We start from the raw sequence: 12,316 nt of genomic DNA, 5'->3' as shown, positions 1-12,316 counted from the left end.
GGAAATACCAATATTCTAATATGGCTGATTAAGGGGTGTTTTCGGGGTTGAGGTGGTCCCCCACTTAGCCCTGAAAAAATATCAGCATCGTGCTCTTCTCTCAAATACCATTTATTTAAACCCCATATTGTCATTGGTTTAATGTGAGTTTACAAGATGAGGCGTCCCCCTAACACATGGCTCCAAAATCGGATACCAAATTGGTTTTCTAATCTCAAATACCTTTCATTAGAGCCACATATTGGCAATTTTTACCTTTTGGTGGTGTTTTAGGGAATACCAAATACTTTTATATGAGCTCCATATTGCGATGGTCAGTAAAAAACTGCTGATTGTGGGATATTTTGGGAAAAGTGGTCTACCTCTTTTCTCAAAGAAAATTAATCACGAAAGTGGGTATCAATTCTTGCTCTACTCACCAATAGCTTTCATATAAGCCCCACATTGTCATGGTTGGTAAATATGCGCTATTTAGGGTGTTTTGAGGAGTGGAGCGGTCGCCCAAACACTAAGCCCTAAAAATATATCAGCAACGTGCACTATTCTCATATATCCATACATGATTTATTTGAAGCCCCTATTGCCATTGCTCTCAAAATTGGATATTAAATTCGTTTTCTAATCTCAAATACCAGCAAATACGTCCGGTTTGGGGTATGGGCCCTAATAACTATGAATATCGTGCTCCACTGTCTTGACTATCCACTGCCCTATTTGGGGGTTGTTATGGTGGTGGGACGTCAACTAGACAGTTGGTCCCAAATATTAATATCAAGTTCATGGTCTACTCCCAAATACCTTTTTGGGGGGCGTTTTGGTAACTTGGCCCCGAAAATATATATCAGATTCGTGTTCTACTCTAAAACACTTCTTATTACAGCCCCATATTGAGATGGTCAGCATGGGTGAAGTTATGGGGGTGGTGGCCCCATACACACTTTTTCTCGAATATTGATAGCAGATTCGTGCTTTACTCCCAAAGACTTCTCATTTAAGCCCCATATTGCTATTGTAGTAAATTTTTCATCTTTGGCGGTTGCTTTTGGAAGGGCGGCCCCCATAAACTTGGTCCCAGGTTCGTATTCTACACTTAAATAAATATTTGAGCCCCATATTGCCATGATCAGTAAAAAAGTCCTGTTTTGGGGTGTTTTGCGGATGGAGTCCACCCTCCGAAACTTGGTCCCACATTTGGATACCAAATTCGTATTCTACTCGCAAATACCTTTCATTTGAGTCCCATATTGCCAAGGTCGGTAAATATGTCCGATTTATGGGCGTTTTGGGGGTTGGGTTGGTTCCCCAAACACTTAGTCTGGGAATTGGATATCAGAAACGTTTTCTACTCTTAAATACTTTTCATTTGAGTCCCATATTGTCATGATTGGTCTATATATATATTGGTCGATATCACCAGAAAACAGTCACAGTACCCCAAAAAAGTATTCACCATATCAAAAAATGAACATAAATAACCAACAAGATGTTTTTTCGTGGAGTAAGCTGGGCGATGTGTTGGATGATAAGTTGAAAGATGTGGCCAAAAAAGAGGACCTTACTGCAATCAAATATGAAGTGGAAGAACTTAAACAGGAAAATTGTAAATTGAGAGAAGATATCAAGAAACTAACAAATCGCTTAGAAACCTTAGACAGAAAATCTCGTACTACAAATATTGTGGTGAGTGGACTTAGAAGTAGAACTACATTTACGGCAAAAAAAGAATTCCTCGACATCTGCAACAACAAATTAAACATCGTAGTTAACATATCGTACGCTAGAATGTTATCTTCAGGAAAATCGTTCGTATTTACACTGGACACCAATTCCCAAGTGCAAAATATTTTAAATACGAAAGAAAAATTGCATGGCCAATTTATATATATACAAAAGGATTATACTGCTGTCGAACAGTCTACCAGATACAACCTGCGTCAAGTTGGCAAAATCGTATCCCAGCATAAAAAAGACGTTAAAGTTAGGTTAGGAGAGTTCTGTCTCTTCTTGAATGATAAAAGATATTGCTGGGCCGACGGAAAAATACTAGCTCCAACTTTAAGTGATGCCAAATTTCTGAGCAACATTCTTGTTGATAACGGTAGTCCCATTGAGGTTTATTGCAACAATGCTGAAAATGTTACCCTTAATGTTCCCCCATCATCGCAATAGCAATTTGATTCGTGCCATTTGTTATCATATAATGTTTCAAATCTCGAAAGTTCTTTAAATTATGGAAATTTTATAACCTACCTTAATACTTTTGATATTTTCTTTCTCTTTGAAACACATGTATTACCCAATAAACAAACGTATCTCTCGTCTTATTTACAAAACTACTATTTGCAGTGGCAGGACGCAACTAAAGTGAATAGATTTGGGCGTGCCAGTGGTGGATGTCTTTTCGGCTTCAAAAAAGAAATTAAAAAGAAATACAAATTAAATTTTATCGTCTCTGATTCTCAGTACACAATGCTGTCAGCTAGTCTAGATGGAAATATATTTTATTTTATACCTACGTATTTGAACTGTACGCGTTGGAAGGTGGATGTAGAAAGGTTTGGTTCTTTTTTGGAAGACCTTAACCCAACGAATTTTTGTATAATGGGTGATATGAATGCAAGAATAGGCGAAGAACAGGTTCTAGATTACAACATTGTTAAAGATTGTCCCCACATTAGCTATTCTAGACGCTCCAAAGACAGAAACGTTAATACCCAGGGAAGGAATCTCCTACGTATTGTTGATGACATAGGCGGTATTATCATAAATGGCAGAACTTTAGAGGATATAGATGGGGAGTTTACTTTTTGTGGTGCAATGGGTAGTTCTGTCATAGATTACTGTATAAGTTCGGCGAGTTTTCTGTCATATATTGACAAGTTCAAGGTGGCCACTGAACCCTTTTCTGATCACATGCCCTTATGCTTAGATATTAAGATTCCGAAAAGTTCGACAGAAACTACTCAACAGCCTATACAGAAGCTACACTGGGATGAAAGGCATAGATCTCAATACAATCACAACTTAAGTTTACTTGCAGAGCCAGTAAATGATTGCGTCTTTTTATCGTCAGAGGATTTGGTTGAGAACATTAAAAATAAAATTAGGCGGGCTCAGGTAAAGAAGACCAATAGAACATTTTTTGAGCCTAAGCAGAAGTGGTTCGATTGGACGTGCTTTCGTTTAAGATCCAATATGCATAAAAATTTAAAGATATACAGAAAGTCACACACTGTTATCAACAGAAGGCGTTATTATTCATCCAGATCTAAGTTTCATAGAATGTGTAACGAGAAGAAACTGCAATATTTCAATGGCAACCTCAGAGAACTAGATACTGTTTCCTGCAGCAAGGATTGGTGGAATCTGGCAAATTCTCTGAATAAACGTAATGTTAAGGGTAGAGGAAATCTAGACGCAGATGATTTCTTAGCACACTTTAACTCTTTACTAGTTAACGAAGATAATTCCAAAATTATCAGCTGGTGTATACCGTTTCATGTAGACCCACTTTTAGACTCCCCTTTTGAATTTTGTGAGCTACTCTCCGTTTTAAAAGGACTTAAATCGAATAAGGCCCCCGGGAACGATGGTATACCTTACGAATTTTATAAATTTGCTCCTCGCCGTTTTCTGCAAGAAATACTTGTAGTATTTAATAAGATATTCCTCCATGAAAATGTTCCTACTTCCTTCAAGAAGTCAATATTGATACCTCTATTTAAGAAAGGTGATATAAACTTGGCGTCAAATTATAGAGGTTTGTCACTTCTGGATACTATCGGAAAAATTTTTAACTCTGTTCTGCTAAACCGTATAACATTTTGGCTGACGAGACACGATGTTTTAAATGAATTTCAGGCTGGATTTAGAAGAGAGTATTCTACTATAGATAATATATTTAACCTCGTGAATATTGTTTCTTTGAACCAGCTACAAGGCAAAATTACATATGCGTTTTTTGTCGATTTCTCTTCTGCATTTGATTTGATTCCCAGAAACAGCCTTTTTTATAAACTATCTAGTCAGGGTCTATCTACGAAACTTGTAACTATATTAAGAATGCTGTATGATGGCACAGAAAGTAGAGTATGGGATGGAAGTACGTTCTCTGAATACTTTCCTGTTGAATCTGGTGTGAAACAGGGCTGTATTCTCAGTCCTGTACTCTTTTCGTTATACGTGAATGACCTTCCCTATATATTGCCTGGTGGTGTAAGAGTAGCGGACACTACGGTCAAAGTCTTATTATACGCCGATGACATTGTGCTATTATCTGACTCTCCATTGGGCTTACAAGAGATGATTTATGAACTTGAGAGGTACTGTTTGTTGTGGAGCTTGAAAGTAAACCTTTCTAAATCGAAAATTCTTGTTTTTCGTAGAGGTTCTAGAATCTCTTCGAATTTAAGGTGGTGCTTTGGAAATCAGAATATTGAAATTGTTAATAGTTACACATACCTGGGCGTTGAAATAACTTACAATTTGTCATTTAGAAAACACTTACAGAAGAAGCTTGCGGATTCCAAACTGGCCATAAATAGCACATGGTCGAAGTATATAAGTCACCCTAGTATTGCTAAAACTAATAAGATGAAGATATTCGATGCATGTTCCAGATCTATAATGTTTTACGCTGCACAGGTTTGGGGTTACACAAGGTTTGATGATGTAGAGAAGCTCTTTCGCTTTTTTACTAAGAAAATGCTTTATTTGCCTAATAATACACCAAATTACATGTTGTATCTAGAAACTGGATTTTCTTCTATGTTTTGTAACACTCTTAGAATCCATTTTAACTACATTAATAGAATATTGCGACTTAGCTCTCACCGCTTGCCCCGCTTGCTGGCGGAGAAAATCATAGAATTGAATGCATTATGGGCAAAAGAATGGTCAAATATTTGCCAAACCCTACAATATATTCCTGCTAATGCTACAAATCCGATATGCATGTATTCAGACAAAATAGTAGAATTACTGAGAATTCAAGAACAACGTGAATTTGAATCAGATGCAAGAAATTCACAGTTCCACGATCTTTATTCTGTGCTTGAGTATAATATAATTCCATTTCATACTGCTGACTTATCTTCACGAGCTACTAGCTTAATCATTAAAGCTAGAGGTGGTTTACTCGACCTTAACTCGAGATCATTCAGAAGTAACACCCATGGCACTTGTTCTATGTGTAATACAGATCAAGATGAAAATACACTTCACTTTATTGGCGCCTGCCCACTATACAGAGAATTTAGAAAAAGTTATTTCGGAAAATATTCCCTTAATGAGTCCGAAGTATTAAATATATTAAATGGCACGAATAACTCATCACTATATAAATACATAGAAAATTGTACTAAGTATAGAAAATTAATTATTAATGAATTCAGTTTTTAATAACCAAAATGAAAAAAGAAAAAGCAAGAAACATATAGAAACAAACAACAATTTAGTGATAAGCATTGTATTACGGCTAACAGCATTTTTGCTAAGCCTAACATAGATTGTATTTAAGAACTTTATGAAATACTATTCTTGAATTGTAATTTGAATTCAATCTATTAATAAATAATAATATAATATATATATTGGGTTGCCCAAAAAGTAATTGCGGATTTTTTAAAAGAAAGTAAATGCATTTTTCTTACATCTGAATGAACTTTAATCAAATATACTTTTTTACACTTTTTCTAAAGCAAGCTAAAAGTAACAGCTGATAACTGACAGAAGAAAGAATGCAATTACAGAGTCACAAGCTGTGAAAAATTTTGTCAACGCCGACTATATGAAAAATCCGCAATTACTTTTTGGGCAACCCAGTATATATTTGGTAGGTTTTGGGAGGTGGGGCGGTCCCCCTAGGTACCACATCCGAAATTTGGATACCAAATTTTTAGTTTTAGGTTACTATAAGAGAGCACACAAAATTTCGCTTGAATCGCATCACCCATTACCGAGATCTGGCGTTTCTGAAAATTAGGGTTAAGGGGAGGGTCCGCCCCCCTTCAGATATCAAAAAATGTAGTACCCTATTTTCACCACGGGAACATTATGCACTATCTGTGAAAATTTCAAGAAAATCGGTTCAGCCGTTTTTAAGTCTATAAGGAACACACAAAACAAACATTCAAACAAACATACACAAATTGATTTTTATATATAAAGAAGAAGAAGATGGAACAGCCTCTATCAAAATTTATCAGAAGTATAGTGAAGGCATGACGATATTACAACAGAAATAACAAAAAGACTGTCAATCACGCATACTAGAGTATCTTGAGCGATATTAGACAGACATACAGATAAAGTATGAGACAGCCCCCGCTTTTAAGCAACTTAGAAGGCTTGGTAAATGCGGGAATGAATGCGGGATAAGGTCCTGTCATAGTTGGATAGTTCAACGGAATAAGACGGCGAGTTTTTCAGACCCCTATACCTGAGTCGAAGATTAATGGTAAGTATGAAACTCTAGTACTAAAAATTTAGAAACATATGGAATACCATAAATACTGGAAAGTATAGGAGGCACCTTATCACAGATGCTACCTTGTGGCTATTGTTACACAGATGACTCGAAGCAAAGGGAGAAAACAGGTAAAGGTATCTAAGTTGTAGATCCAGAGACCAAGCTTTTATTTTGTCAGCGGGTCCATAGCACTGCCATGCAGGCCCCTGAGATCGCAACAAGCATGGAACGTGTGAATTTTATACTCGTAGTTTTAAGACTTGAGAGACTTGATTGTCTCTAGTTTTTGGACATCCTGGGGGACCCGGGGGGGATATGTCATAGATTTTTTTTTCTCAGTGACAACATTTCTTAAGCACGTCAGGAGGGACGGACAACGTGCTACGGTTGTCCGTCCCTCCTAAAGGTGTGTGTGCCTTGGCACCTGTAGTCGAGACTAATGCTTCAAGCGCACAAACAGCCATCAGACTAACAAATGAGGAAGAGACGGATAAACCAGAGGGATGCTCAGTTCGTCCCAGCCTCTTAGTTAAGGTGGTGTTTCCTATGCAGATTAAGACAGCTACAGTGGCGATCAAACAATCATCGCAAACGGATGGAGAGATTAGGACAGCGATATGAGGGCAGTAGTGAGCGAGGGCTTTGCCAAGCTCACAAGAAGACCGAGAAAGCAACCCGGGGCACGTCGTAGGAGGCTGAGGAGTATGCACCGGTACACAGTGTCTTCGAAATTTGGAGTAGGCTTTAGGCCGTTTGAAACACATCGAAACACATGAAACACATCAGCGTAAAAATGTAAGACGATCTAGCCATGTCCTTTCGTCTGTCTGTTGAAATCACGCTACAGTCATTAAAAATAGAGATATTGAGCTGAAACTTTGCACGGATTATTTTTTTGTCCATAAGCAAGTTCGAAGATGGGCTATATCGGACTATATCTCTATATTCGATGTCGCCGAAATTTGGGACGGTGAGTTGTGTTAGGCCCCTAGACATCTTCCAGCAATATGGTCTAGATTGGTTCAGATTTGGATATACCTGCCATATAGACCGATCTCTCGATTTAAGGTTTTGGGCCCATAAAAGAAGCATTTATTGTCCGATGTCGCCGAAATTTGGGACAGTGAGTTAAGTTAAGTCCCTTGACATACATCTGCATTATGGCACAGATCGGTCCAGATTTGGATATAGCTGCCATATAGACCGATGTCTCGGTTTTAGGTTTTGGGGCCATTAAAGGTGCATTTATTGTCCGATATCGCCGAAATTTGGGACATTGTGTTATGTTGGGCTCCTCGACATACTTCGTCAATTTGGCCTAGATCGGTTCAGATTTTGATATAGCTGCCATATAAACTGATCTCTCGATTTTAAGTCTTGGCCCCATAAAAGGCTTATTTCGCTGAAATTTGACACATTGGCTTATGTTAGGCTTTTCGACATCCATTTCGTATATGGTTCAGATCGGTCTATATTTGGATATGGCTACCAAAAAGGCCAAAATTTGGTTCTACAAAATTGAACAATGACTTGTTCTTAATAGACCACTCAATATCCGTCTCGAATTTGGTCCAAATCGGACCATATTTCTATAAAACTGCTATGGGGGCATAATTTGTGCAAATTTTACCGGATTATGGCGAAAGGTGTTTTACATATATACGCGAGGTGGTGGGTATCTAAAGTTCGGCCCTGTCGAACTTAACGCCTTTTTACTTGTTTTTATTCATTATGTTCGAGAATGGTCTCCTCTTTGCCATCTTGGAGAGCCATGACAATACTATTGTAGATTCGGTCCAATAGAATGTCTCAGCTTGCGGGAGACTTAATTCTGAACGAAGAGTTTCAAATATTGCCCAAAAAGTAATTGCGGATTTTTTAAAAGAAAGTAAATGCATTTTTAATAAAACTTAGAATGAACTTTAATCAAATGTACTTTTTTTACACTTTTTTTCTAAAGCAAGCTAAAAGTAACAGCTGATAACTGACAGAAGAAAGAATGCAAATACAGAGTCAAAAGCTGTGAAAAAATTTGTCAATGCCGACTATGTGCAAAATCCGCAATTACTTTTTGGGCAACCCAATATTTCAGCCAGCAGAGATGTACCATTTAACCATGATTGGTGCTACTTTTGTAAGTAGGTGCGTGCCTATGTCACTTGTGTCGTTCTCCATTCAGGTATATAGTGAGGCCGCTTTTGCTTTCTCGGAATAAGGCATGAAGTTGTACTTTTTGGTTTGGGCTGAAACCAATCCATTAGGGGATCGAAATTCGTTTGTCAAAAACGCAACCATCTATGAAGAGTTAAGGGTTTTAAACACCCATCCCAACCGGTTTTATCTTTCTAAAACTGTTGCGTATTAATCCCATCAGCCGGCCGGGTCAAACAATTTTGCCACCTTAGACAAAACAGCACGTTGGGTTATGGTCAATCTAGTAGGGGCTGAAACCAACTTGAGAAAGAACACAAATTTTCCAACGTAAACTCTAAGTCTTAGCGGTATTTTCGTCAGATATGTCAAGAAACTCATCATCCAAAATATATTCGAGGGTAAATCTTATAACAGACCTTGAGCATTGGACGCCCATTTATCTGGATTTAATCCATATTAAGATATAGCTATATAAACCGATCTCCCGATAAAGGATCTGAAGCCCATAAAAGCTTTATTTACTACCCGATTTCGCTGATATGTAACACAGTTGGTTATTTGAAGCCTCCCTATAACTGATCCAAATTTAGTTCAGATCGGACTATATTTAGATATAGCTGCCATATAGACCGATCTCCCGATGAAGGGTCTGAAGGCTATAAAAGCTTTATTTTTTATTCGATTTCGCTAAAATTTGAAACAGTGAATTATTTTTAGTCTAATAGCACCCGACCTAAATATGGTTCAGATCGGACTATATTTAGATAAAGTTCATTGGGACCCTTAATGGCATCATTCTAGTTATGAGCACCTGCCAATATATCATCGACAAACATCTGCGATTTATCGTATCGTAGTCGACCCCCAAAATATTCAACCATTTGAAGCGGGGTCCGTTTAGCTAAATATTCACACCGAAGGTTACCGTGCTCATTTGGAATTCTTGAATTTAATCATCAGGAGCTAAAAGGATAACAATTCGATGATATTAGTTCTGATCAGGATTCAACAGAATTTACCAATACATTTTCCCATTTGAAAATGGGTTTGAAATTGTATTGTATTGAAATAAATGAAAGCTTTAAAGGTTTCGGTTTCGGAAGGACTCAAACAAAAGTTCTTTAAAAACATTTTGCTTTAAGCTAAAGCATTTCCCCCTTTAACAGCTTAACAGAAAAACAACCAAATATTCCAAAACAAATTATCATTGTCAAATTTTTTCTACCAAGAAGAATAAAAATTCTATTCCTAGGTTAGTTTTATGACTTGCTTTTCTTTTCACTTATTTAGGAACTTTTTGCTCTTCCAAATACGCATCCCAATAACACTTTGGGAGCAAATAATAAAAATTACCTACTCATCGTCATTGTTTGTCGTGGTGGTAATTTTTACGCATCTAACACGTGTCTGAAAGTCGTAAAAGTGCCTCCCCGATGTTGCGCCTCTTCTGGGCTTCCTGGGGACGCCTTGACGAAAATATCGTAAAACTTTACGATTATTTGGCTCGTTTTGTTGAGGTTGTCTGTAATGCGGCCTTACAGAATGCTTTTGTTCTCGTCTATGTGGGTTGGCAGTATCAACTGTTGTTTTATATTCTGTACGACGCAGCGTCAAGTGAGCTGCTGTTACTGTTGCTTCTGTGTCAGTTAACTGTCAAATTGAATTTGTTTAGGCTGGAAACGCCGCTGTCTGAGGCCTCTAGGTCTTCTTCTTCCTGTGATTGAACAACCAACAGGTGTTCGCTTCCATGTTTCCCTTTATTTTTTGGAGAAAAAAAAAAAATGCAATCATCCAAACACTTATGCCCATCACTGCCGAAAATGTTCTTTTTTATGGCTTTCACTTTTGTTGGATTTTGTTTGAGATGGCTCAAGAGTTTGGGGGAAAAGACAGAGAGAGAGAGAGCGAGTGAATGATGTGTCTTGTTGTGGGTGTTGTCGCAAGGAGGTTGCGTTTCCGTTCCGAAGCCCAAGTTCGTTGTTCATCTTTCATTGTGTGTTGCGTGTACCGGAAGTTGTTGTGTCATGCTGATATTTGTAATTTTTAACACCATTTTATTTATGTTTATGTCCTTGTCGTTTTAATGTTGTTTCTGTTTCTGTTGTTGTTGTTGTTATTGTTGCTTTAGTTACTGTGAATCCTGTTGTACATCCTTGAGAACCATCATTGTTATCACGTTTATGTTGTTGCTGCTGCTACTGCTGCTGCTCCTGTCACTTTTGGTTTTGTTGTTGATTTTGACGTGGATGTTATTGCCGGATATAGCCGTTTTCGTTGCTATTCACACAAACACACTCAATCTCTCGTAGGCACACATTCACACTTAGGCTTCCATTTAGCCAGCCAGCCAGCCAACCATCCATCCATTCATTCATTCATGTTGCTTTAGGTCAAGAATTTTTATGTTGATTATTTATTTTATTTGACGTTTCAAAGTCGAGGTCAAATTTTATGTTCGACTCAGCGACAGCGTTACAAACAGCAAACGTCACAAGAAAAATCGATTTTCTGGGCCTCAGCCTGTGTTGTGTCCTGTCAAAATGATTAAAGACATTTTGTACATACAATGAAGTGTTCAAGGTCTAAGCTAAATTTAAATGTTTCATACTTTGCCATAGAATTTAATGCTTAAGAATTTTATGCCTGTTAAAGGGATGGAAAATGAAGGAAAAATAAAATTAAACAAGTAAAAGCGTGCTAAGTTCGGCCGGGCCAAATCTTATATACCCTCCACCATGAATCACATTTTTCGAGTTGTTTTCCCGGCATCTCTTCTTAGGCTAAAAAGGATATAAGAAAAGAGTTACTCTGCTATTAAAACGATATCAAGATATGGTCCGGTTCGAACCACAATTAAATTATATGTTGGAGACCTGTGTAAAATTTCAGCCAATTCGTATAAGAATTGCGCCCATTGGGGTTCACGAAGTAAAATAGAGAGAACGATTTATATGGGATCTGTATCAGGCTATAGACCGATTCAGAACATAATAAACACGTTTGTTGATGGTCATGAGAGGATCCGTCGTAAAAAATTTCAGGCATATCGGTTAATAATTGCGACCTCTAGCGGTCAAGAAGTCAAGATCCCAGATCGGTTTATAAGGCAGCTATATCAGGTTATGAACCGATTTGAACCTTATTTGACACAGTTGTTGAAAGTAAAAATGAAATACGTCATGCAAAATTTCAGCCAAATCGGATAGGAATTGCGGCCTCTAGAAGCTCAAGAAGTCAAATCCCCAGATCTGTTTATATGACAGCTATATCAGGTTATGAACCGATTTCAACCATACTTGGCACAGTTGTTGGATATCATGACGAAATACTTCGTGCAAAAACTCATTCAAATCGGATAAGGATTGTGCCCTCTAGAGTCTCAAGAAATCAAGACCCAAGATCGGTTTATATGGCAGCTATATCAGGTTATGAACCGATTTAAACCATACTTGGCACAGTTGTTGGGTATTATAACAAAACACGTCGTGCGAAATTCCATTCCAATCGGATAAGAATTGCGCCCTCTAGAGGCTCAAGAAGTCAAGATCCAAGATCGGTTTATATGGCAGCTATATCAGGTTATTGACCGATTTGAACCATACTTAGCACAGTTATTGGATATCATAACAAAAACAGATGTGCAAAATTTCATTTCAATCGGATAAGAATTGCGCACGCTAGAAGCTCAAGAAG

The 12,316-nt window shown here is 37.7% G+C and overlaps 1 protein-coding gene across 1 annotated transcript; it reads left to right on the top strand.

Annotated features, from left to right (window-relative positions):
• Window positions 1-1,420: 1,420 nt before the first annotated feature.
• LOC131995243 (uncharacterized) lies at window positions 1,421-4,211 on the top strand. The gene is made up of 2 exons (XM_059363585.1): window positions 1,421-2,000; window positions 4,120-4,211. Exons 1-2 carry the CDS (start codon window positions 1,462-1,464, stop codon window positions 4,139-4,141), a joined length of 561 nt encoding a protein of 186 aa, XP_059219568.1. The 5' UTR covers window positions 1,421-1,461; the 3' UTR covers window positions 4,142-4,211.
• The last annotated feature ends 8,105 nt before the right edge of the window (window positions 4,212-12,316 follow it).

The sequence above is a fragment of the Stomoxys calcitrans genome, chromosome 2 (genome assembly GCF_963082655.1).
Source record: "Stomoxys calcitrans chromosome 2, idStoCalc2.1, whole genome shotgun sequence".
NCBI classification, from domain to species: domain Eukaryota; kingdom Metazoa; phylum Arthropoda; class Insecta; order Diptera; family Muscidae; genus Stomoxys; species Stomoxys calcitrans.
This window is presented reverse-complemented; position numbering and strand designations above follow the sequence as displayed.